This window comes from Geotrypetes seraphini, chromosome 4 (genome assembly GCF_902459505.1).
Source record: "Geotrypetes seraphini chromosome 4, aGeoSer1.1, whole genome shotgun sequence".
NCBI lineage: Eukaryota > Metazoa > Chordata > Amphibia > Gymnophiona > Dermophiidae > Geotrypetes > Geotrypetes seraphini.
Genome location: NC_047087.1, coordinates 103,180,923 through 103,208,911, shown reverse-complemented (window position 1 = coordinate 103,208,911; position 27,989 = coordinate 103,180,923). Strand labels below are relative to the sequence as shown.

At 43.3% G+C, this 27,989-nt stretch overlaps 1 protein-coding gene across 1 annotated transcript in view; it reads right to left on the bottom strand.

Annotated features, from left to right (window-relative positions):
• Positions 1-10,050: 10,050 nt before the first annotated feature.
• Positions 10,051-27,989, bottom strand: part of LOC117360007 (hydroxyacid oxidase 2-like) — a 43,491-nt gene continuing 25,552 nt past the window's right edge. The window contains exons 5-8 of the mRNA XM_033943540.1: positions 26,927-27,145; positions 19,063-19,221; positions 15,985-16,054; positions 10,051-10,870 (exon numbers count right to left, since the gene is read on the bottom strand). Coding sequence (XP_033799431.1) covers positions 10,815-10,870; positions 15,985-16,054; positions 19,063-19,221; positions 26,927-27,145 — 504 coding nt within the window. The 3' untranslated portion in view covers positions 10,051-10,814. The remainder of the gene's footprint in view (positions 10,871-15,984; positions 16,055-19,062; positions 19,222-26,926; positions 27,146-27,989) is intronic.

Sequence of the window (27,989 nt, the reverse complement as noted above, 5' to 3'; positions counted from 1 at the left end):
GGACTATTCCATGCATCTTCTACCCTTTCTGTAAAAAAGTATTTCCTTAGATTACTCCCGAGCCTATCACCTCTTAACTTCATCCTATGGCCCTCTCATTCAGAAGCTTCCTTTTAAATGAAAGAGAATCGCTTTGTGTGCATTTATGCCACGTAGGTATTTAAACGTCGCTGTCATATTTCCCCTCTCCCGCCTTTCCTCCAAATTATGCTGAAAAGGGAGAGTAGATAGGCACACAGAGAAGGGCAATTCTGAAAAAGGGATAAGGACATGGGGGATAGATGGGGTTACCATCGAAAGCTAATCATAAACCACATTAAATTAATCCAATAAAAAAGGTATTATTTTTTTTCCTTTATGTTTTTGTTTTATTTCTGTACTAGTGTTTAAGCCCGTTACATTAACGGGTGCTAGAATATATGTCTGTCTGTCTTTCTTTCTTTCTGTGTCTCTCCCTGCCCCTGTCTCTCTCTTCCTTTCTTTCTTTCTCCCTCCCGCTGTCTGTCCTTTCTTTCTGGTTCTCTGTCTGGCACCCTGTCTGTCTTTCTTTCTTTCTGTCTATCTCCCTGCCTGCTGTCTTTCGTTCTAATGCGCTGCCTGCCTGCCTGTCTTTCTGTCTCTCCATGGCCCCCTTCTGTCTCCCCTCCCCCAAAGCAAACCAAGATTGCTCCCAGGCCCTCTTTCCCTCTCTGTCCCCTCCACTTCCCTGTGCAGCAGCAGCAGCATTTCCCTCCCACCCTTCCCTGTGCAGCAGCAGCATTTCCCCCCCACCCATGCACACACACTTCCCTGTGCAGTAGCAGCATTTCCCGGCCTTCCCTGTGCAGAAGCAACATTTCCCCCACACATACACACTTCCATGTGCAGCAGCAGTATTTACCGGCCTTCCCTGTGCAGCAGCAGCATTTCCTGCAGCCCCCTTCCCAGCCGCTGTGTTTAAATTCACAGAAAAGCGCTGCGCCGCACTATCGCTTTCTTCGGTGTCTTCTATCCACTGTGGCCAACCCTAGCGGAAACAGAGGGTGGGCCGCAGTGGACAGAAGACGGCGAGGCCAGCGGTAGTGCGGTGCAGCGCTTTTCTCTGAATTTAAACATGGGTGAGCCGGCAAGGAGGAGGCTTAAAAGTAGCTGGTTTTGGAGGTGAGTGAGGGCGGGAAGGGGGAGTCGCCGGCTGTGCTGTGTCTCTCCGTATTCGAATTTGAAAATGGAATTCGGCACGGAGGGACACAGCACTTGTCAGGTACCCACAGCCTCTTAAGTGCGCATGCGCGCTTAAGAGGATTATTATTATAGATATTACCTTGAAGTGTGGACTAATACAGCTACCATACCATTTAATTCCAAATTATACATATTGAGACCTTTAAGTCTGTCTCCATTCACCTTATGATGAAGACAATCAACCATTTTAGTAGCCTTCCTCTGGACCGACTCCATCCTGTTTATATCTTTTTGAAGATGCAATCTTCAGAATTGTACACAATATTCTAAATGAGGTCTCACCAGAGCCTTATACAGGGGCATCAATACCTCCTTTTTCCTACTGGACATATCTCTCCCTATGCATCCAAACATCCTTCTAGCTTTCGCCATTGCCTTTTCAATCTGTTTGGCTACCTTAAGATCATCAAATACTATCATACCCAAGTCCTAGGTCCTTCCTTATACTATTCACACCATCTATTGTGGATATTGGTATCATTTATTTAATTTTATAAATTCTTCTTCCAAGGGAGCTCAGAATGGTTTACATAAATTTATTCAGGTACTCCAGCATTTTTCTCTGTCTGTCCTGGTGGGCTCACAATCTATCTACTGTACCTGGGGCAATGGGGGGATTAAATGACTTACCCAGAGTCACAAGGAGCAGTGTGGGTTTGAACCCACAGCTTCAGGGTACTGGGTACTGGGTTGTATCAATAGAAGTTTCGTCAGCTGAAAGCCTGAAGTCATAATGCCGTTGTACAGGGCCATGGTGAGACCTCATCTGGAGTACTGTGTGCAATTCTGGAGGCCACATTACAGTAAAGATGTGCGCAGAATTGAATAGGTTCAGCGGACGGCCACCAGGATGATCTCGGGGCTCAAGAGTCTCTCGTACGAAGAGAGACTGAACAAATTGCAGCTCTATACTCTCGAGGAACGTAGGGAGAGGGGAGACATGATCGAAACATTTAAGTACCTCACGGGACGTGTCGAAGTGGAAGATGATATTTTCTTTCTCAAGGGACCCTCGGCCACAAGAGGGCACCCGCTCAAACTCAGGGGCGGAAAATTTCATGGCGACACCAGAAAGTATTTCTTCACAGAGAGAGTGGTTGATCATTGGAACAAGCTTCCAGTGCAGGTGATCGAGGCAGACAACGTGCCAGACTTTAAGAATAAATGGGATACCCATGTGGGATCCCTACGAGGGTCAAGATAAGGAAATTGGGTCATTAGGGCATAGACAGGGGGTGGGTAAGCAGAGTGGGCAGACTTGATGGGCTATAGCCCTTTTCTGCCGTCATCTTCTATGTTTCTATGTTTCTAAATTGTAGTTTTAACCACTGCACAGCACTCTCCCCATTGGCATAGAGGCAAATCTTAATTGACAGCCCTTCAGCAATATCACTTACAAAAAATGTTAAAAAGAACAGGCCCAAGAACCGAACCTTGAGGCACACCTCTGGTAACATCCCTTTCCTCAGAGCGATCTCTGTTGACCATTACCCTCTGTTGCCTTCCACTCAACCAGTTCCTGACCCAGTCTGTCACTTTGGGGCCATACTGAAGGCACTCAGTTTATTTATTAGCGGCTTGTGTGGAACATTGCCAAAGGCTTTGCTAAAATCTAAATACACTACATCTAGTGCTCTCCCTCTATCCAATTCTATGGTCACCCAGATAATGAAATTGATCAGATTTGTCTGACAAGACCTGCCTCTAGTGAATCCATGTTTCCCCAGGTCCTGTAATCCACTGCATTCCAGAAACATCACTATCCTCTGTTTTAAAAGCAGGTGATACTAGAAAAGCAGTGGAACAGTGACATTGATGGACACAGAGGGGAAATAGAAACACAGGACAAATAGAGATACAGAGAGAAAATAGATGGCAGACATTGAGAAGAAATGTCAAATGGACAGAGATTCTGCAAAGGCAAGAAAAAAAAGAACAGGAAAGGAAAAATGAGACATGGGGATCAAAGTGAATGGGAAAAAATAACATGTTCAAACAACAAAAGTAGAAGGTATTTTATTTTAAATTTATTAATTGGAATATGTCAGATTTTGGAAATGCAGATCTTTGATAGCTTGCATTTCCGTTTCTCTGTTTACTGTATGCAGGGTCTGTCTTCTTGAGGTTCAAGTTAAGTATTTTTTTCCTTCAACTCTCTATTACTGATCTATGATCCCTTGTTTCATATTTGTTGAGGGTTTATCTGTATTTTGTGTGTGTTACCAAGGTGCAGCATTCTGCTAGTATGTATGTAGTTTCTGTATAAAGATCTATAGCATGCATAAGGTTGACGCTCTGAGTCCTGGGAGTTAGTGCTGTTATGATTTCTGCACAGTGTTTTACAGTGGAGGAGGGGTTGTGTGTTGGCCTTACCGAGAGAACATCAAAACTTTAATATAGTTTTAGCTTGCTATAATATCAGATGGGGTTTTAGAAGATTTTGAAGGAGGTAGTCAATATAGCAGAATTGTGTCTGCTTATGTTTAAATTATGAGACACTGCCTCTTTAAATACAGTTGAATTGTTTCAATAGATGTGTGTACTGAACTTGCAGCAGTCTCGCGAGGATGCCACAAGAGCTCATGACAACCATTTTCACGGGGCAGGAATGTAGGAGGATCGCTCCTACCCCATTCACCACTAAACCACCAGGGCTTTAAAGGTAGGCCTGAGATAGGTTTGGTTCCACATCTGGTCTTAGTACGTGGCTCCACTTAGCTGTATAGCAGGACACAATCTCAGGATGTTGAGTGCGACCCTATGTGGCAGTCTAGATCAGTGGTTCCCAACCCTCTTCTGGAGGACCACCAGGCCAGTCGGGTTTTCAGGATAGCCCTAATGAATATGCATGAGAGAGATTTGCATATAATGGAGGTGCCAGGCATGTAAATCTGCTCCATGCATATTCATTAGGGCTGTCCTGAAAACCCGACTGGCCTAGTGGTCCTCCAGGAGAGGGTTGGGAACCACTGGTCTAGATCAAAACATAGTTATGTGCACATGTGCACACATACACGTGTATATGCTGTTATTCTAATCATTTATCTACATTGCTAGTACCTTCTTTATAGAAATACCCCACAGCGGCTTAGGAGTGAGGTTCATTTCTGTCATAGTATGCACAAAACTAACCCACTTAGAGAAATTGCACCCTGAGAGAACATAGTGATACCACACGGGCTGCTTCATAGTCAGATAAATAACTTTTGGCATAAATCTAAGGGAGGATAAGAACCTTCAGATTACAGTGGCACCCAGCAGCCTGCATCTAAGCACTGATAGATATAATTTATTTCACTGTATTAGAATAATTGTAACAAAAAACAATTCAGAAAGCTAAGCCCACAAACTGACCATTTATTACATAGTTTGAGGCTCATTCCAAAGAACAAAAAAACATTTATGCTGTTATAAAAAAATACAGGCCAAATAACTCCAAATATTATGTCAAGAGACCCAGTGTTTCAATAAATATTATTAGAATATATGGTCTCTCAAGGTATATCTTCATGGATATTTTCTAAAGTTTATAAACCTCATTAGTGTCGGCTGCATGAAAACAAACCTTCTTCCATACAGATGAGTCCCCCTTATGCCATACAGCTCATGCTCCCTGCGCTAAATTGTTCAGTCAGCTAGGCTTTTCTGAACAATTTAGCGCGGGGAGCATGAGCTGTACGGCATAAGGGGGACTTTCCTTGAGAAAGCCCGATTAGGGCGAAACATAGTTTCTATGTCGGAATGCTGTCCCCACCCGCGTAGACTGAGATGAGTATGACTACCGTATTTATACTACATAAGTTAATAAAGAAAATTGCACTATCAATCTCAGCGTGTCACTCGTCTGTATAGAAGAAAGTTTGTTTTCATGCAGCCGACACTAATGAGGTTTATAAACTTTAGAAAGTATCCAAGAAGATATACCTTTAGAGACCATATATACTAATAATAGTTATTAAAAAATAGCATTTATGTATGAGCGAAGGCCTTATATTTATATTTGCCAAGCAATGTTGATGTTCTGAAAAAAAAGAGTTGAAAATTTCTGCTGGGACATGATGTGGTAGAAACCCAGATGTGCTTCCAGATGTTCACCAGATGTTCGCAAAAAAAGTCTTTTATCATTCCTGATTGTGATTGGCTGTCCAAAAGCCTTTCTTAATGCTTGACAAACTCTTACTGAATAACAAGGACCACCTCACCACAACCATTTCAAACTCTCGCTAGAAAATAAAGAGCAATGAATTTAGCTTGGCAAGGGTCAAATAGATTTTCTGGCTTCTCTAAAACTTTTTCAGTATCTGAGATTCTACTATCTATTTAAAACAAAGAACAGATTATAACATTATTCTACAGCAAGGAGGATCAGGTGGGAAATAAAAAATTAAGGGCCCCTTTTACAAAGCCACAGTAGCGATTCTTCTATGGCAAATGCACTGAAGCCCATTCAATTCCTATGGGCTTCAGTGTATTTGTCCTAAGAGAATTGCTACTGTGACTATGTAAAAGAGACCCTTGAGTATTTGCAAGAGACTAAGGTTTGAGTTTCCTGCTCAATAGGTTTTCATATGCCCTGGTATTTAGTCCCAGGGTGGGATATAAAACTGCACATAACACACCATAACATGTGGTCTTAAAAGGAGCTTTGCAATCAGCAACATACCTTTATGTAAAAAAAAAAAAGGAAAAAGGAAAAAGAAACCGTTATAGTTCTCCAAATGAATGACTGACAAAATAAAGGCAAAAGAGGTGGCATTCATGAAATACAAAAGAACACAAGAAGAGAAAATCGGAAAAGATTACCAAATAAAACTGAAAGAAGCGAAGAGGGAAATAAGGCTGGTGGTGGTTCAGGCAGAAGAACAAATGTCTAAAGATGTAGAGAATGATGACAATACTCCTTTCAGCTATATCAGTGAATAGAGGAAGGCTAGAAACAGAATTTAAGACTGAAAGATGCTGTGGAACACTATGGAGAATGATGAGAAAAAAGTGGGCATGCTTAACAAATACAGCAAAACCTTGGATCGCAAGTAACTTGGTATGCAAGTGTTTTGCAAGACAAGCAAAACATTTTATTAAATTTTAACTTGATATACAAGCAATGTCTTGCAATACAAGTACATACGGTATGCACGCATCACATCATTACAACTGAGCCAATGGGTCTTCTCTGACACTCCGGGAGTTGTAGTGACTGTTCTAAACGAGCGAGGACTTACAATACAAATACATACAGTATTTTGTATTAAAGTTTTGGGGTTGTGGAATGAATCATCTCAGTTTCCATTATTTCTTATGGGGAAATTAGCTTTGATATACGAGTGTTTTGGATTACAAGCATGGAACGAATTATGCTCGTAAACCAAGGTTTTACTATACTTCTTTTCTGTCTTCACAGAAGAAAATCCTGGAGCAGTATATACTAGGAGACAAGAGACTTATGCTCATGGATCTGGAGAGAAACCTTGGGATGATAGTGTCTGAGAATTTCAAGGTGGTGAAAAATTGTAATAAGGCTGTGGCTAAAGCCAGAAGAATGCTAGGCTTAGGGTTACCATATGGCTCCAGAAAAAGGAATTTAGGGATATCCCTGCTTTACCTTTAAGAGGCTTGAGGCCTAACTCAGGCTACGAACTATCTTTTCTCTCCCAAAGCATTATGGACTTGTTTACAAGATGTGTGTGTTCACAGCCAAGATCATCTACCAGCACTGGGCCCCTCTTGCTCTCTGAAGATGTGGAGGAGTGAGTTTTGCAGGCAATGCTATGAACTGTGTCTTGTTCTGTTATCATAATGGTGAGACATGCTGTCTGACCAGAGGATTCATCTACAAGAAGCTTATTCACTATTCTTCTGTGTGTCTGACAATAGCCTTTGGACAGGTCCTGATTGGCCCTTATGTGTCACCTGTGAACAGCGAGAAACAGAAACTGTGCAAACTGGACTCAGTAGAGTTTGGGCTTGGAGAAATTCAAGTCTGAACTTGGGAAGGTCAGTTGTGCAACTGGTATGCATGACAACCAGGAAGGCTTCTTTTCGTATTTGCTTTTCTTTCTTCTCCATCGGCTGATGGGGAGAGACTGTTCTGTGTCTGGACACTAATGAACTTTGGCCCGATCGTCTAACGATTGTCGCTAAACCAGTTTGACGGTTTTAGCGATGATCGAATTTGCCGACCTGATGTACACAGTGGCCCACCGCGTGCTTTTCTGAGCGTTTGCACATTCTCTGACTCTGCCATGCATATGACCTCATTAGTATTACAACGAGGCCATTAATATTAAAACTAGTCCACAGATCGATGCCCTAACATCGCTTTGCCATGCACTAAATTTAGCGATTATCTCAAATGACACTAAAAATCCAACAGGTGCACCGCCCAAAGATCCTGTGACAGTATCTAAGGAATATGAAGAGGATTAGGTATGAAATATTACAGAACTTTCTCTATCAGTAGTGGGTCACTGCTATAGCTGTAGTTGTAATCTTTGATAATTTGTACTGTGCATCCTTATCATAGTTTTTCTAGCATATTTGCTGGATGCACAGTAAACTTTTTTTTACTTTGTAACAAAATCTGGAGTAGGTTCTAAAAAGACAGTATTAATCATCCATCCCTTGGCATCCCAGCCTTACCTGGTCCTATGCCCAGAAACTGGATGCCAACAGCTAACGCTCCTTTTAAGGAGTGGCCAATTGTTTTCATGTAAGCAACAGGTTCTAAAAATCCCCAAAATAAAATTGATCCCAGTATTAGCAATATATTTCTGTATAAAGCACACACACACACACAAAAAAAATCACACATATGGTAATTGATTTAGTTTACTTTAATTACATTAATTTTTTATAGTTTAATTTTGTTTGAAAGTTGGGTTGGGTTGGGTTGTATGAGTGATTGTTCACGTGTTCCACATAGAGCAGTGGTCTTCACTAAGGGCTCCTTTACTATGCTGCGGTAGCGTTTTTAGCGTGTGCTAACCCCCGCGCTATGCAGAAAAACTAACGCCAGCTCAATGGAGGCATTAGCATCTAGCGCGTGCGGCTAAAACCGCTAAAACTGCTAGCACAGCGTAGTAAAAGGAGCCCTAATTTTTAAGTTGGGGCTACTTTGGATCCAATGAGCTGAAGGACAGCCACCAGATATCTTTCCATGCAAGGTTTTGACACTGCTGACCGTAGGAGATGGACATTTCTAAAAGCATTCTCTTCGCTTACTGAGAAATGCCTTGTCCTTCAAGCATGAGGCTCTTCTTCCCATCTATTTCCCCCTTTCTGTCATGAACTTGTTAGAGAGGCAGAAAGCATCAGAAAAAAAGCCAGAATGATAATGATGGCCACCCCAGAGGCCTTCAAGGCTGCCTTTGGCCACCGGGCCTTGCATTGAAGAACAGTGGCTTAGAGGGAACATAGCCAACAGCTATAGCTCAAATGACCTCTGAAGTGTGTGTGTCACTGGTTGGTCTACCAGGCAATGGCATGCGGTCAGGGCCTTCAGGGGATCTGTCCCACCCCCTAAAGGCCCTTAGGGCATTGCTCTGAATTTCATTGGTTGAGCAGGCAACAGGCAGATGCTGCTAAGCCAATCAAACTCAGTTCAATACTGTCAGGGCCTTCAGGGGGCTTGGAGAATCCTCAGCCCAAGAGCCCTGCTTTTTTTTTTTTGTTTTGTTTTCTTTTTTCTTGATGCAGTTTGATTTGTTGGAATAGGCAGCCTGCTTACCCAGTCACACTGCATCAAATAAAAAGTAAACCCCCCCCCCAAAAAAAAGCAGGGCTGTAGAGCTGGGGATTCACTGAATCCCCGAAAGTCCTCACCACATGCCACTTCTACTAGGTGTTCTAGATTGGCGTGTGTACTTTACAGGTGGGTGTTCACATGGGCAAAGCATGACTAGGACATATGCCGATGAGCATAACTTTTAGAAGTTACACGGGTATCTCCCCATTCTCGATGTGAGCATTTACACCAGCTCTACAGCTGTGATAATTATTTGCACTAAACGCATATGTGTGTACATACCAGGTTACATTAGTATTGTATAAAGAAAAGTAGGCACATAATCTCTTTTATCGAACTGGCTACATTAGCTTTCTGGACACACTGTAGCAAACTTGCATAAAATAACACAAATTGCTGATTTTATTTGAATCTTAACTAAGATATATTTAGAATAACATTCATCTTTTCTGTTGACTACCACAAAAATATTGCCATGAAACTAATTTGCATATGGACCGGAATTGCCAGAAAAAATTTGTTGCAGTACTGGGCCATTCCTGCAGTGCTTATAGCAATTTAGTATGTGATCTTAAACAGTGATATCGCAGAACTGTGTGCAATATAGCTTCCCTACTTTTATTCAGTTTCTTTCCTTGGACTGCTTTCTTCTTAACTCATACCTTACGTGACCATTTATTTTTTTCCTCAAAATGGGACATCTACTAATTTTCAGTCCCGCCCCCAATTTCTTCCATTCATTTTTCATGTACACACAATATCTTATTAATTCATAATGGTAATCATAAAATTTTTTTTTTAAAAACCACAAAGCACACTGTATGCAGAGAAAATGTTAATTATCATTTATATTCGGGCTTTTTTCAAAGAGGTAAAGACAGATGACTTTAAAATATGTAATGTCACCAGAGTAACAACTATAGAAAAATAGGCAAATACAGTATAGTGCCAAATATAGACAGCAGATATAAATTTTCAAAACTGACACATTTTGATCACTAAATTGAAAATAAAATCATTTTTCCTACCTTTATAGTCTGGTGAGTCTCTAGTTGCACTTCCTTCTGACTGTGCATCCTTTCTTTCTTTCTCTCTCCCTGTCCCCCTTTCTTTCTGTCTTTTTCTCTCTCCCTGCCCCCCCCCCAAGCCGCCACCACCACCAATGCAATAACTGGCCAGGTGTGTGCAACAACTGCACAAGCCTTCCCCCCGACATCAATTCTGACATCGGAGAGGAAGTTCTGGGTCAGCAAGGTATCGATTGGCTGGCCCAGAACTTCTTCTCCAACATCAGAATTGACATCGGGGGAGGGGGGGAGGGGGAAAGGCTTGTGCAGTCGCTGCACGCACCTGATCTGTTCCTGCGTTGGTGTTGTTCACAGGCAATCGACTCACATTGCCTTCAATGTTTTGGGCACCCCTGCACTAGGGAGAACACTGCAGTGGGTTGCTCAAAAACGGGACATTTCAGCGTGCTGTGCTTGGGGACAACAGGACAGGCTGCTTAAAAACAGGATGGTCCCATTCAAAACGGGATGTAAGGTCACATTACTCATACCACACCATTTTGGGATTTATAGTTCTCTTTATTCTATTAAGAAATACAAGAAATGACCCATTTGTTCTAGGAAACTGTATTGAGATCCTTTATACTGTGTTTGACCTTGCCTTAAACTGATTTAGAAACACAAAAATTATTCAAACATATTCATTTTGGAAGTGGAACCTTTTTACTGTTCACAGTTCATGTTTCTTTACACAGAATGGAAATGAGCACTGGAATGAATGCTTCTTTTCTTCTGATGCTCTTCCTTCACTGCTGGCAGTTTCCTTGGTGTTGGGTAAAATTCTACAGCTTGGAAAACTGCACAAGGTTCCGGTTGATTTCAGAGATATTTTTGCAGCCTAAAATAATCATTTAAACAGTTGTTTAGCATCGTCTAGGCACCATTGCTGCATCATTAGCACAGGAATAGGAGACTGCATTATCACAGTGTACGGAACAATTTCTAGAGCACCAAGAACACAGAGTACAAACACGTGAATATCAGATTATAGCATGCCAGATATAAAGCATTTGTTTGTGTGTGTGTTAGAGAATAACACAGTGACCCGTCCCCATGGTAAAACCACGGGAACGGGAAAAAAATTTGAGCCGTTTACTGCGGGAGCAAAAAAACCCTTGTTCTTAGCATTCCCCAGGTCTTCTTTCCTTTCTCCCTCCCTCCTGCCGGCACATACCTTCCGGAGCCAGCTGATCCCATACAGGACTGCTCGTGGCTTCCCCTCTGCCGGGTCCTGTCCTTATGATGCACCTTCCTGTTTTCACAAAGACAGGAAGATGCTTCATATGGAGGAACTAAGCAGAGTAAAGGTCACGAGCAGGTTTGTGTGGGATTGGCTGGCTCCGGAAGGTATGTTCCAGCAGAAGGGAGGAAAGAAGCCTCACAGCAGGGAGAGATAGAAGGCCGTGCAGTGCTGAATGGAAGAAGTAAGCACCAGACACAGGAGGTAGGTGATGGTAGCACTGGGCACTGGACACAGGGAGCAGTGTTGGAGCTGTTGGACTTGCGAGGGAGCTGGACCTGCTGGAAGGTCGGAAGGAAGGCAAGGTAGAGAGGGGTTGGTGCTGGAGAAAAAGGCATAGGTGGGGAGGCTGGGAATGGATAGAAGAGTACAAGGGGGGCTGCTGCTGAAGAGAAGGGAGAATGGTGCTGGACTCATGGGGGGGGGCCAAGAACTGAAGAGAAGGGAGAGAGCTGCAGGACCTGAAGGAGGAGGACTGGAGTTGGACAGAAGGGAGAGATGTGCTGGATCCACTGGAGGGAGGGTCTGGAACTGAAGGGAGATGGGTGCTGGTGTTGAAGGAAAGGGAGAAGAGTGCTGGAGCTCTGTGTAGAGGAAGGCTGGAGCTAGAGGGAAGATGGAGGGGGCTGCTAAAGGGAAGGTAAAGAGGTGCTGGATCTGGGGGGGGAGCAGAAGGGAAGGGAAAGAGCGATGCAATACTAAGCGGATAAAGGAGGCGGGAGTGAAATATTGAACACAGCACAGGGAGAAAGGAAGAGACACACAGGAAGGTATACAGGTAGCTCTGTAACGCTGCAATGCAGAAGACCAGCATTCCCTGGTCCAGCTGGGATTGGGGACACTAGAGAGGCAGGCACAATCAGTGTGCAGTGCTCAGATTCAGGACCATGACTGCAGGGTGACTGAAGTTTGTGTTTGAACACTGGATGAAGGCTGTCACTTCAATGACTGGACTACAAAATAATAATAATAATAATAATAAAAAGGGGGGGGGGGAAAGAACCCCAGGCAGTTGCAATGGAAGTTTCCTAATGTCATGTTACTGTCCTTTTTCAGATTCAAATGGAAGCCCAGAGGAGTACGAGGGAACTGTCAGGCCACCCCCCCATAGAGTTTGTCTCTGTCCCTGTCCCCATGAGCTCTGTCCCTGTCCCTGCCTCTTCTTCACGAACTCAGTTTGATTCCATCTGCACAAGCCTCAAACAGTTATGATTTTATATTTTAATAATTTTATTAAAGTACAAAAATAAACAATATTCTGTATAACTGTTTTATAAATCACAAATACAGTACAGAACAAGGATCTTCAAAATCTGTTTCCCCTCACAAATATCCCCTTCACTATCGGGATTACTGAACAAGCTAAATTACTAAAAGATTGCTATGTAGAAAATTCATTCTAACAGAATACCTCAGTCACACACAGAGAACACAAATGCCAAATACATAAAATGATACACATAAATTAAACCAATATCCCATGAAGCCAAACCTTCCATGTAGTACAGTACCAAAGAAAGATCAATTTCCTTCAATACTGTGCAAAATATAAAGATCACATATGCCAGGGATGGTGTTAGAGTGAAACTAGGGCAATTGTCCCTTAGCCAGAGAGAGAGCCCTCTGCCTGCTGGAAGTTGAAGGAGGCATGGCCTGGTAGTAGGCTTTGTGATCTCCTCACAAAGTTCTGCCCCCCTGTGTTTAAAACTAGCACTGGCAGGATAAACATTTCAATTCTTTCATATTCTAATCACAAATGAGCAAATAAAATTATTTTCTCTACCTTTTGTTGTCTGGTCATTTTATTTTTAAATTCATGTTGGTCCCAGGCTCTGGTTTCTATTTTCCTCCGTTTTCTCTTGATTCACTCGCCAGGGTCTCCTGCTCATTTGACATTTTTTCTTTCTATATGCTAACTATTCATCTTTCATCTTTGTTTAATCTTTCCCTTCTCTGTGTCCCCTATATACTTCCCTGTCCAGCATCTCCCCTGTGTCCATCTCCCCACATTTATTATCACTACTCTATATCCCTAACCCTTCCCATGTGTTCCTTTGTCCTCCAAGTTCAGCATCTCCCTTCTTTGTTCCCATTATTCTCAATATCTAGAACCTTCCCTCTGTGTCCATATACCCCCTCCCATGTCTGGCATTGCTCCTGTATGTCCATGCAGCATCTCCCTTTGTGTCCTTGTCTCTATTCTCCTCTTTATGCCAATTATTTCCCCTCTATGTTTCTATACCTAGAGTTACCAGATTTTATTTGCTCCATTCCACCCCAAGCTCCACCCTAGTCAACCCCTAGCCCCACCCCTACATGAACTTTGTCTCTTCTTCCCCGAGCTTGGGGCCACATCTGGAGGGTCTCTGAGCATGAATGGATGTGATGTCATGATGTTGCGTTGCATCTGTGCATGCTCGGATGCCCTCCAAACATTGCCCCAAGCTTGGGGCCTTCCAAAACCTGGACAAACTGCTGGGTTTTGGGAATCCCTCCAGGTAGTGGCATAGTAAGGGATGGGGGGCAGACCACCCTGGGTGCTGTGTCAGTGGGGGCGCTGGAACCTCTCCACCCTGCCCTGCAACACCATGCCACGCTCGTGCCATCCCACCCCTTTACCCCATACTTCTGTCAATCTTCACTACCACGAGCAACTTCTCCTGCTCGCGTGAGCCTGGTTCCCCTCTGAATCACTTCCAGGTCAAGGGGCCAGGAAGTGATGTCAGAGGGAAATCCAAAGCTGATACAAAGAGCATGCTGTAGAAAAGCTACTCGAAGTGGTGAAAATTAAGAGGTATGCGGTGGGGGGAAGGGAGGGCACCTCCTACCCTTACTACGCCACTGCCCCCAGGCACCCAGACAGTCCTCTAAAAAGAGGACATGTCTGGGTTTTGCCAGACATCTGGTAACTCTATGCATATTTATTGTGGAAATCCCAAGAACTCGACCTGGCGAAAACCGAGGTTGGATACCCCTGTTTTAATACATTAATCTGGTTCTTAAACCCAAAGTGTGGAATAAATAGATCATACTTGTTCATTAGATATATCCTGAAAACCAGACCAGTTGGAAGGAAGAAGGAGGATCTGTCTGAGAACCACTCTAGCAGGTCACTGATCTGTTTGCAGTTTAGATAAGAGTTAAAAAAGGTACATAGCTAACTATAAATAATTCTTTCATGAGTCAACTCTGCAAGTTCCAGTGAGCTTTGTTGAAGTGCCTTACTATATATTAGCACAGTACCTGTGTAATACTTTGAAAATAAGTCAATCATGCAAACACAGTGGGCACTGTAATAGGTCACACAGCCCAGGAAAAGACTGGTTTTCTGATAACAGTGCAAGGAAAATGAGAGAATTGTACCAGCCACTGAAGTCCACTTTGTCGGAAAAGTGGGAAAAAAAGGATGAGGTAATACAATCTGAATCTTAATGCCTTGTAGAAAAGTTCAGTTAATTATTTTCAGTCTTCCATCAACGAAGTTGATTAAAATAAAAGAGTTTCACCTTAGGGCTTGATTCACTGAAGAGAATGTTAGAGAATCCAACTGTTTTGGATGTGGTACAAAGTTAAACTGATGGGAGATGACCGCTCGGCCTGTCACAAGGTAAAAGCCTCAGGAAAAATCTTTTCTAGTGCTATCAACACTTTTACTTTTTACTTCATATATCATTAAAGGCTTCATGTTAAGCTTTCAATGATATATGAAGTAAAAAGTAAAAGTGTTGATGGCACTAGAAAAGTTTTAATGAGAAATGTTAAAGGCTGGTGATGAGGTGGGTGTGTGAATCTTAAAACAACGAGAATTATTTAGCATTGTGGCACCAATGAAGCCTGAGAGCAAAAACAAAAGAGAGAGAAAAAAAGCATAAAGTGTAATTCTAAATCCTGAGAATTTGTGTTTAAATGGTTCCTATATATTTTGGGATAAAAATCATATGTGCATATAACATTTAGCTTTCTAGGACCGATATGCCCTGCAGAGCTCTGTGTCTTGCAATGGTTTTTATGATGATAGAAAGTCCATATAGAAGAATTGAATGGGACACTACACTATCAGCCCTGGAAAGCTGGTCAGTCATGTACTAAATTTATTTTGGGAGAAGATTTTCTGCTAAGAGACCAGAAGTAAAAGGAGGATAAGACAGCCAAAAATAATTGAGACAGGAAAAAGAAAAGAAGATGCCATATCAATGATTTATTATGCAAAATTAGAAGAGAATGTAGATGAGAAGCCATAACCTTGCAAATCTCTTATTTAGAACATCCAGTAATACACTTCTCCCTCCGTATTCGCGGTTTCAGCAATCGCAGTTTCGATTATTCGTGGTTTTTAGTTTGCTGGCTCCTCCCCCACATTACATTAGCTTGCATAGAGAAATCACTGATTCCAAGTGTTCACAGAGAAAATCGTTGATTCCCAGCACTTTCTTCACCGTGTTTTGCCTCTTCTTCAGGAACAGGCCAGGTCTCCCACCATGTTTATTCGCGGTTTTACCATATTCACAATGGTTTTTATTATTTGCGGTTTTTCTGTATTCGTGGGTCTGTTAATCCCCTATCACAGCGAATATGGATGGAGAAGTGTAATGCACTGCAAAATGCTGTACAGACACACAAGACTTTTTCCCTAGCTTTTTTTTCAGAAGCCTAGTCCACATTCCACAGAAGTAATATAGGAAATATATCATCTCAGACAATGAGCATCTCACCAGCAAGGGCCATCGACAAGCGAAATTCATCATGCAAGATTTGCAGGATTTTCTGAACTCCTTCTTCACCCTCATATAAAAAGGGAACAAGTATTAAAATTGATCTGCTGAATCATTTCGTGATTAGAGAAACATAGATGTTGCTAGAAAAAGTTGGTCCAACTAACGTGTTTCGCTGAAAATAAGACAGTGTCATTAATTTTGGGTCCAAAAAACACACTAGGGCTTATTTTGGGGGATGTCTTATTTTTTTCATGTACAACAGTCATCTTTCCCTTCCTCTCCTCTACCCCAATTCTTCCTCTTTCCTTTCTCCCCCCCTCCAAGTGCAGTATCATTTCTCCAATCTCACCCATCCACTTGTGCAGCAGAATCCCACTGACTCTCCCACCGTGAGATTGACATACCTCTGCTCCGAGACCTCCTAAAGCAGCAGTGATGGGGGTTGCTGAATTAACGAGTCCAATTTTTTCAGCTAATCAGGCACCACGGGGACATTCGGGGGAGGGGGGGGAAGATCTTAACTATTTTGGGGGTAGGGCTTATAATAGGAGCAACGTTAAAAATCATGCTAGGGCTTATTTTCGGGATAGGTCTTATCTCCCTCCTGATGGCACTAAGGTCCTTTGTGCCTATCCCATGCATGGTTGAATTTCACCTCTGTTTTGCCTCTTGTCACCTCTGCTGGTGCTCCTCCATGTGCCTACCACTACTTCAGTAAACAAGCATTTCCTTACATTCCTTTTGCATGCCTCTCCTCTCAGCTTCATATGATAACCCTTTGTCCGTGAACTTTTCAATCTCTGCAAAATGCTATCTTCTGGACTGGTACTTGATCGAACCCTGCTAGATAAACATGAGCATCGGCACCGTCCTTTATTACTCCTGGGAAAATTCTGCACAATGCAGAATTTTTGCAGCATTCCCCACCTTCACAGTTTGTGCAGAATTCTGAGCAGTCTGCTTTTGTGGCACAGAGTCCCTTTTTGATTGCCTCCCCTTCCTCCCAGCGCACTTACCGTTAGAGCATGGCAAATGGAGGAGCTGCACAGCCAGAGTTCGGGCTACTTCCTGTTCTGCTGCATTGGTCCCTTGTGATTCTTTTATGCTGAACACTATACAGAGGCCTGCAAGACTTAAAAGAGCAACCAAGTCCAGCACAGCAGAGGAGCAGGAAACAAGCCAAAGTGTGGCAGTACAGCTTCTCCTCTTGTCATACAGGAGCCAGTAAGTGCACTGAGAGGGAAGGCAGGGAGTAGGGGTGGGGTGAGGCAGAGCTATAAACAAAAAAAGGTAGAAAGGGCATATGGGGGCTGGAAGAAAGGTATATAGTGTGTGTGTGTGCAGAGATAGAGGCTGGGAAAAAGATGGATGAAGTATGGAGGTGGCTGGAGAAAGCGGATGGAGTAGGGTGGGGGGTTGGAAAACATTGATGAGGTGTCTGTCCCTGCACCATCAACCCCCAATAAATAAAACAAATATCTGAGCTAGTGTGGATCCCCAAGCCCCACCAGCTGAAAGAGGTCCTCCGACAGACCAAACAGATCATTCCCCTGCTTGCTACAGGTAGCAGCACTGTCCACAGGCTGATGCCATGCCACCCTCTCACCTCCTGCACATGCACAGTTTTCATGCATGTGCAAAAACCGAGCATGGGCAGGGAGGCATGGCAGGCATGTTGACACCGCTGCTCTGCTGCTGGTTGCAGCAAATAGGAGAAAGCCCTATTCTTTGCTGCTGGCAAAGCTTGGGGATCCCTGCCAGCTATAATAAAGGTACCAGCATTTTGGGTGGGCCTGAGCTACTGGAGGTAGTGCATGCAAATGTATCTAATGCATATTCATTTTGGGTTCCTGAAAACCTTACTGGCTAGGTGTGTCCTGAAGACTTGGTTGAAAACCCTTCCCTAGAACTATCCTCATCCCCTCACATCTACCCTTACTCTTACTAAACTATAGCTTTACACAATACACCCACTACACTCACACAATACATACACATGCAATACACACACAGTACCCACACACACACTAAACAAAACAGAATAGACATACACACACATCCAACACAGACACAAACAAAGACAGATATAAAGATGAGTCTACACAAATACACACACACACATACAAGTGTGCAAATATATACACACACAAAGGAGATAAAAGAATTCCAAGAGCCATGCTCTGAATGTTTTCCCTACTCATCTCTGGTATCAAGAGGAACGCTTTAGTAACACAGAAAATATCTTTATCAAGAAATTCCTTTTTAAAATATAGAATAGCTCCATATTATTGAATCTATCCATAGAATATGTAAATCTCATTATGATCCCGCTTTATATATTTGGTTTTGACATACTGCGCTACTCAGAGTTCTTGTCTAAAACTCCCAATGTAGATTTTAATGACTTCATTAAATGTACCGCTATGGTGTATCCAAATGGGGTAATTTTATAAATATCTTTTTTTTGTGTGTATGTAAAGCCTGTTTTACCTGTAGAAATGGATGTTTACAAAATTACATGGCTATACCGTATATGTGTTTATAAGGTCACACATGTTTCTGTGAACCATGTTTCATGTTTCATGTGTGAACCATATATATGTACTGCCCAGGGGACATAGCTACAGTGTATGTGTGTGTTTTATAAAATACATGGGTAAATGCATAGAGTGGAGGCAGACTTTTATGACTTTTCAGAGCAGGTGTAATTTTGTATGAGATTTCCCATGATATTGGGGTTGGTTCTGGGTGCTTATTTTATAGACATGTGGACACCTATATTTCCTTTAAAATAGGTGACTTTTTGTTAATTTGATATAGGTGTCCTCTTGTAAAATACCCTGACATGTGAGAACCATATGATGGCAAGGCAGTATATAGCATTGTTTCATGTTTCTGCATATTTGTACAGCTGGAGCTTTAATGTAATACACTATGGAGAAGTCCAGTTCCCAGAAGTGGCACTCCTGAAAACAAGTTTCTATATGTGAGTGGCATTATCCTCTATAAATATTTTCAAATTAGACATAACCCTGTTTTATTATGACACACAGATACAGGAGTGTTATCTTTTACCTGATAGGCAAGGCCCCAAAGGATTGGCCGTCCAATGAAGACACATCTTGCTCCCAGTGCTAGTGCCTTTAATACATCACTTCCTGTTCGAATGCCACCATCTACATACACCTCTACTCTCCCTTGTACTGCATTCACAATTTCAGACAAGGCATCTATCTGAAAGAAAAGAGCTTTAATTATGCAGTGATCTCAATCGGAAACAAATATGGTGGGTACATTTGTTTTGGAACAAAGGTGTTCTTTTTTTACAATTATTTTTCAGTGGATTATACACAATGTATTGTTCATTGTTAACAAAAATTCATTATCATAGGGAAGAAGAGATCTGGACAATGTGTGTGGGAAGGAGATGGAGAAGGGGAGATGGTGATGGTGAGCTACGTTGTAGTGTACATGCTAGACTGTGAGGGAGAGGTGCACAGCCCTCTCAGTGGCACCTTATTTTTAGGCTTTGTCAAGGGGCTCTCTGTTGAAGGAGAAGACATGCTTCTTACCCTCTGAGTCATGATGGGTGGAGAAAAGGAATCACTCACTTCAAAGCTCTACATTCAGTAGATGCTCTGGAGTAAATTTTAGAAGCTCAAGGTGTCATTTACGATACACATTTAACTAGCAAATTTATACTTGTTCGCATATATGCAAAAGTAGTGATTGTGGAAAAGGCACTACCTTTATGTAAATATTAGAGCTGCATTTCAATTAAAATTTTTAACCACAATTAATTGCTCAATTTAATAAAATGTAATCACTACTAATCTTACAAGTAAAGGTATATTATTTATTTATTTATCACTGCAGTTCCTTGTGATTCTGTTCAAGTCTCTTAACCTTCCATTGCCGTAGGCACAAAATAAATACATGTATGTAATATGAGCACCACGTTGAGTGGAGCCACTGAAAGGCGGTATTGTATATCAAATCCTATCCCACTTCCCTTCCATAAAGGACTGATGATCTCCCTCTTACCCTCTAGATCACCATTTCAGCCATAGATTCTACTGGTTACTCCTCCAGTTCTGCTCATGGGTTGCTCCCCTCTCTATACCCAAAGTTTGGCATCTGCCTTCCTCCCCCTCCCCCACACACACACTCCAGCTGGTCTACCTTAAAGGTGGTCTTCTGTTGATGCTCATCAGTGGCAGTGTTGCACATACACTGCCTGCAAACTGTTCTTTAGCTCTCCCTCTGGCCCATCCCACATTCTCTAACATCACTTCCTGTTTCTGCATGGGCAAGACCAGTCAGAGGGAAAACTTCAGACCAAGCTGCAGGCAGCAAGTCTGCAATACTGCAGCAAAAGAAGACTGTTTTTAAAGGTAGACTGGCATGCGTGTGTGTGTGTGAGGGGGGGTTGGTGATGTTGAACTGTGGGTGGGAGGAAAGATGTTGAATCTTGCTAGTTACAGAGGTTGGGAGTGGAAGAGAGGAGAAGAGATGTTTGAAGGAGACAGAAGATGCTGCAACGTGATTAATTTTCTTAATCATAATTAATAATGCATTAATCACAGTGTTAACTATGATTAACTTGCAGCCCTAGTATCTATAGTAGCACACACAGATTTAAAGGTGCTGTGTTTGAGTGAGTCCTTCACAATATACTGTACACATGGTTGTGCATTTGATAAGCAAAGACAAATATACATGTATCCGTTGGCATATAATACTGCTTGGAGTCATGCACAAGCTCCAACTAAGCTTTTGTTTGGACCTAGGGTTTTGAGGAGTGCTTGAGGGGGAATTGTGCTTACTTCCCTGACATTCATAGCCACCTCCATTTGCAAAAGTTTGAGCTTTGGAAGATGGCTTCCTAATCAGTTGTTTAAAGATGCATGATGCCACCCAACTTTAATGCATGACTTGCTCTAAAAACTGGCAGGACAATATTCAGCTGTGGTCAGTATGTTTTTAAATGCTTGCCATGTTGGTTAAATTACAGTAAGCAAGGATATTCAGTGCTGCTATCTGGATACTGAGTGGTGCTGCATGCAAATTTTAACAGCTGTAGCCAGTGGTCAATTACGGATACAAAAGCTGGACCCTATGGAAACAAGACAGAAAGAAGATTGACACATTTGAGCTTTGGTGCTGGAGAAGGTTTTTATGCATGCCATGGTCTGCCAGAAGAACTAACAAATTGATTCTGGAAGAGATCAAACCAGCTATGTCTCTTGAAGCCCAAATGATGAAGTTATGGCTGTCTTATTTTGGTCACACTATCAGAAGAGAAAGATAATTGGAGAACAACATTATGTTTGAGAAGATCGAAGGAGCAAAGTTCTGGGCATCATCATTGACTCTACACTAACCTTCCACGATCACCTCAACTCCTTGATAAAAAAAAATGCTTTTTCAGCCTTCACATGCTGAGAAAAGCGAGATCCTGCTTCCATCAACAACACTTTGCTGTCCTCGTACAATCTATCATCCTTTCCAGACTAGACTATTGTAATTCCATCTACTTATGCCTAGCAAAGAAAAGCCTTCAAAGACTTCAGCGGATTCAGAATACCGCGGCTAAATTAATCTTCGCAAAAAGTAAATTTGACCATGTCTCCCCACCCCTGTCCAAACTTCACTGGCTTCCAGTAGTCTCCAGGGTCCACTTTAAATGCGCTTGCCTAACTTTCAAGATCTTACATGGCATCTTTCCTCCCCTCGTCCCACTATCTTGGAATTCCTCGAATCCTAATAACACCAGATCCACCCAAAAATTCAAACTATCCTTCCCCTCATTAAAAGGCATATCCCATCCAGGAAAACTAGGGACATCCCTCTCCTTCAGAATTACAGAGCTCTGGAATAACCTTTCTACCCAATTCGGAATCTGGGCGCCCTCCAACTTTTCCGAAAACATCTGAAAACTTGGCTATTCTCAAAAATGTAATATTTACTCCCCTTTATTATACTAAGTCCCTCTAAACTTTCTCTATACTGTCCTGTATCCCTCATTGGAGTTCCTTCTCTATACCACAGTTCTTCAACCGCCAGTCTGCGGACCGGTGCCAGTCCGCAGAAAATTCCTGCCGGTCCGCGCAGGACCGGCGAGATCAACATCTTCAATTTCCTGCCGGTCCACGTAGGACCGGCAAGATCGAGGAGCACAGGGCCGGAGAGATAATGGGGAGCCTCAGACTGTGCTTTCTTCCCTCCCAGCGGCTCTCCTTACAAGCGCAGCGATTCAGGAAGGAAGCCTTGGAGCTTTTGCTGAGTCGGGCCGCCTCTGATGATGCAACTTCCGCTTTCCTCAGAGGCAGTGCGACCCAACAAAGGACCCGAGGCTGCCTTACTGAATCGCAGCGCTGGCAAGTAAGGAGAGTTGCTGGGAGGGGAGAAAGCTGCTGGGCATGGTGAAAAAAAAAAAGGGACAGCTGTTACTGGACCTGGAGAGGGAGGAGAGATGCTGCTGGGAGGGGAGGAGGGAAAGGAGTCTGGGAAGCTGCTGGGCAAGGGGAAAAAGGGACAGCTGCTACTGGACCTGGAGAGGGAGAAGGAGAGATGCTGCTGGGAGGGGAGGAGGGAAAGGAGTCTGGGAAGCTGCTGGGCAAGGGGAAAAAGGGACAGCTGCTACTGGACCTGGAGAGGGAGAAGGAGAGATGCTGCTGGGAGGGGAGGAGGGAAAGGAGTCTGGAAAGCTGCTGGGCAAGGGGAAAAAAGGGACAGCTGCTACTGGACCTGGAGGGAGGGAGAAGGAGAGATGCTGCTGAGAGGGGAGGAGGGAAAGGAAAGGGAAGAGAGTTACTGCTGGACAGGGGGAGGAGGGAAGGGAGAAGAAAAAAGAAAGGAAACAGCTTGCAGGGAGATTAGAGGAGGGGAAGGGGAGAGACAGGAATGAGATGGGAAGGGGGGTCAGCAGAGAAATTGAGAGGGACAAAGATGCTAGATCTGGTGTAGGAGAGATAAAAATGAAGAGAGCAGTGAAGCTGGAATGAATCGTGTAAAAAGGAGAGAGGGGCATAGCCTGGATGGAAAGGGGAGGGGGGCATAGAGAGAAGACAAATACCATATGGAAGGGGGAGAGGTGAGACAGTAGATGGAAGGGGCAGATGCTGGATTGAAGAGATAGAGAGGGCAGACGCTGGAAGGAAGAGAGTGAAAAGAAGATGAAAGCAGAAACCAGAGACAACAAAAGGTAGAAACAAATAATTTTATTTCTATTTTGTGATTAGAATATATCATATATCCTGCTAGAGCTGGTGTTAGACATAACTGGGGACTGCAAAGTCCAGGCAGTGGCTTAGGGCTCTCTCTGACCAGGGGGGCAGTTGCCCTAGTTGCACTCCCCTAACCCTATTCCTGCTATGTGTGACTGCGGTATTCTGTTAGCATGATATTTCTGTGTATCATTCTGTAATAATTTGGCTTATTCAGTTTTCTTGATAGTAGAGGGAATATATATGAAGGGGAGGGGAGACAGGGGTTTTGTTGATCCTTGCTCTGTATTATTTGTATTTATAAAATGACAATTGTACAGAATATTGTTTCTTTTTATACTTTAATAAAATACATTCAGTATACAATCATAACTGAGGCTTGTGTGGATGGGATCAGATGGTTTGCGAGGACCGAGCTCGCGGAGACGGGGCAGAAACGGAGTTTTTAAATTTCATTCCTAGTAGTTTGCCGGTCCACAAAATAATTTTTTTTCCCCCGCCGGTCCATAGGTGTGAAAAGGTTGAAAAACATTGCTCTATACCATTCCCTGTAAACCGTGCCGAGCTCTACGAGTGTGGAGATGATGCGGTATACAAACTTAAGGTTTAGTTTATTTTAGGAGCCAAGCAAAGAAGACAACCTGCAATCAGATGACTGGACATGTTGAAAACAACCATGGGGATGATCTTGGAGGACCTTACCAGACTAGCACAAAACCAATCTTTTTTTAGATCTGTAATTCATCAAGTTGCTAGGACTCGAACACAAGTGGATGGCACCTAACAGTTTGGGCTGTCAGTTTTGAAAGTACATCATGGCTATAAATATTAGTTCTGGATTTGTTTGCAGATTATGATACTTTTTGTTGAATCGCCATAAGAATTATGTATAAGGTGACCATATGTCCCGTTTTGAACGGGGCAGTCCCGTTTTTTGATCCCCTGTCCCGTTGTCCACACACACAGCTTCGGGATGCCAAAATGTCCCATTTTCAGGGACAGCGTCCCGAAGCTGTGCGTGGGGACAACGGGACAGACGATCGCTTCCTGTCCCTCCCCTGCCGCACCAAAAAAAAAAAAAAAAGCCTCCCTCCAGGCCCGATTTAAACTTCTCTCTGGTCCACCGCCGCTGCTCCTCTGCTGCCACTACTCGCACCCGGAAGTCTTCTTCCCGACGTCAATTCTGACGTCGGAGAGGACGTTCCGGGCCAGCCAATCAATTGACGTCGGGAAGAATTGACGTCCAGAATTGACGTCCAGAATTGACGTCGGGAAGAAGGCTTCCGGGTGTGAGTAGTGGCAACAGATGAGCAGCAGCGGTGGACCGGGGAGGAAGTTTAAATCGGACCTGGAGGGAGGCTTTTGTTTTCCACGGGAGGGAGGGGGAAAGGAGGTAGGCAGGCAGGCAGGCTGGCTGGCTGGCTCTGGGGGAGGGAGATAGGTAGGCAGGCTTTGGGGGAGGTAGGCAGGCAGGCTTTGGGGGAGGCAGGCAGGCATGCTCTGGGGGAGGTAGGCAGGCAGGCTGGCTGGCTGGCTGGCTCTGGGGGAAGTAGGCAGGCTGGCTGACTTTGGGGGAGATAGGCAGACTGGCTTTGGGGGAGGTAGGCCGGCAGGCTTTTTGGGAGGGGGTGGGACAAAGGATAGAAGGCAGTGAGGGGACATAGGAAGGAGGGATAAAGGAAGGAGAGAAAACGGCAGAGAAGGGGGGGTTGTAAGTAGAAGAAAGACTAGAGAGATAAAGGCCTGGACCAAAGGGGAAAGACAGGAGGCAGAAGCAGGACTTTGGGAGGTGCAGACAGAGGGGGAGAGCCGCTGAGGAAGAGCAGAGAGAGGCAAGATCATAACAGAAGAGGGAGAGAGGGACACCTGGAACAAAGGTACAAAGGAGAACTGACATTGGATCTGGGGGCACTAAGGACATAGGAAGGAGGCGCTGGGGACACTAAGGACATAGGAAGGCAGGAGGGAGGGACTAGAAAGGGACAATTGTTGGGCCTGAGTGCAGAAAGAAATGAAAGATAGGATGCACAGTCAGAAGAAAACGCAATCAGAGACTCATGAAATCACCAAACAGCAAAGGTAGGAAAAATGATTTTATTTTCAATTTAGTGATAAAAATGTGTCAGTTTTGAGAATTTATATCTGCTGTCTATATTTTGCACTATATTCGTCTATTTTTCTATAGTTACTAAGGTGACATCATTGAAAACCCCCCAAATATAAATGATAATTAACATTTTCTCTGTGTATAGGGTTCTTTGTGTTTTTTTAAATTTTATGGTTACCATTATGAAATAATAAGATATTGTGTGTATATGAAAAATGAATGGAATAAATTGGGGGAGGGGCTAGGGCAGGATTGGGGTGGGGCTAGGGTGGGAATGGGGGCAGGACTGAATATTAATAGATGTCCCGTTTTGATGAAAAAAATAAATGGTCACGTTAGTTAGGTATGAGGAAGTGCTGTAAAGTTCTCTGCCCAACCAACCAACTTCCTAAATTCTGAGTGTTATTTTGCCACTGTAGCTGAAAAGTTATTTTGTTAAGTGCCAATTTGCAGAAACAAAATTCTATGTTTTGACATGGTTTCAGATCATTGATTGAACCATATCCACGTCATTCTCTTCTTGGTTAGGCTGAGAACTTTTCATCACCCCTTTGTATGAGCTATTGAAATCACAGAGGCCCCATCTCTATAGCAACTGAATTGTTCTTGACAAAATAAATTGATTCAAATGTATTTATTCTTAATTAAGTTACTAAGAAGTTTTAGATTTACATTAGAATTTAAAATCAAAGGATCTGCTTGAAGTTGTTTCTAATTTATTTCACTTTATAGCTCTGTCAAGGGATTATTGTGGGGATATGTAATGATGCACTTTATGTTTAGAGATTAATATAAGAACATAAGAATTGCCGCTGCTGAGTCAGACTAGTGGTCCATTATGCCCAGCAGTCCGCTCATGCGGCAGCTCTTTGGTCAAAGACCAGCACCCTAACTGAGACTAGCCCAACCTGAGTGCATTCTGGTTGAATCCCTGGAGGGTGTTTTCCCCTGTGACAGACTCTGGAAGAGCATTCCAGTTTTTTACCACTCTCTGGGTGAAGAAGAACTTCCTTACATTCGGACGGAATCTATCCCCTTTTCAATTTTAGAGAGTGCCCTCCCGTTCTCCCTACCTTGGAGAGGGTGAACAACCTGTCCTTATCTACTAAGTCTATTCCCTCAGTACCTTGAATGTTTTGATCATGTCCCCTCTCAATCTCCTCTGTTCGAGGGAGAAAAGGCCCAGTTTTTCTAATCTTTCATTGTATGACAACTCCTCCAGCCCCTTAACCATCTTAGTCGCTCTTCTCTGGACCCTTTCAAGTAGTACTGTGTCCTTCTTCATGTACGGCAACCAGTGCTGGTGTTTAATTGATGTAATTTTAGTATAACTGCTGATATGAGATATATTTAAAATAGAATAATTGAGAAAAAAATTAATATATAAAGAAAATTGAGTTTCATTAATTCTGAATTGTTTGTATTTATATGTGAAATGATTTTGATTATTTTGTTTCCCATTAGTGTGTAATTTGTCTAATTTATTTCTGCAATTCCTTCTCACAACTTTAGAATTTTTACACCCATATACTGTAGAAAAGCATCCAATTTCATGAGGCTATGTTGCCACTGTCCAGTGAGAGCAAGGCAAAGCTACACTTACTGTGGCAGGCACTCCATCCAGTTGCCTTCCTCCATGATTGGACACGATAATCCCTTGAACACCGTGCTCCACAGCCAACTCTGCATCTTCCTTTGTCAAAACTCCCTTAACAATAATAGGAAGTCTTGTCAAGTTCTTTAGCCAATATATGTCTTTCCAGCTGAGAGATGGATCCAAGGTGTTAATTGGAGCACCATATTCCTCAGGGCCATCATACCCCTATGAAAACAGGATAGAGCGAACAATCCAAATTATTAAAATGCTCTAATCAACTCATTTCTACACTTAATAAGAAGTTATGGAAGAGCCACTGAATTTGCATTGCACTGCTATCAGGGTTGTGAGAGGTTGAGAAGGTCTGGGGGTTGAGAAGATTTCAGTTATTGTCCATACAAGTATAACTTTCATCTTCATTTCTGTATGTTTGCCTGTTTCTCGCTATCTACATCTCCAAACCTCTTAATGTACCTTAATTGTGATGAGAATATGCTCACTAGAAAGCATGCACCCAGTTATCATCATAATTCTTTTTTCCCCAGCAGTTTCTTCTTGTTTCAGTTCATTCAGTTCCAGTTCTAGTCCCCCACCCTTTTTATTTCTTTAAACTTACCCAGTCAGAATCCTCAGCCAGGAGGCAGGGGTCGGCAACCTGCAGCTCGTGAGCCACATGCAGCACTTCTTGCATGTGGCTGCAGCTCTCCAGGCCCTGACCCTTTAACCTCCTTCCCAATCCCATGATCCCCCTCCCCCAGGACTACCGAGATACCTGGTGGTCCAGCAGGAGTCTATGTGGCAAGAACGCGGCCCTCTTGCTCCTGCCTCCTCACAGCTACCTTCTAAAATAGCTGCTGTGGCTGCCTTCTAAAATAACTGCTGTGACCTCTCGCAGCTGCTCGTGGCATTTCCTGTAGTGCCGTGAGCTGCTGCGAGAGGTTGCAGCAGCTATTTTAGAAGGCAGCCACGAGGAGGCAGGAGCTAAAGGGCTGGCTCCTGCCACAAAGACTCTCGATGGACCACCAGGTACCTTGGTAGGCCCGGGGGGAGGAAATCATGGGATTGGGAG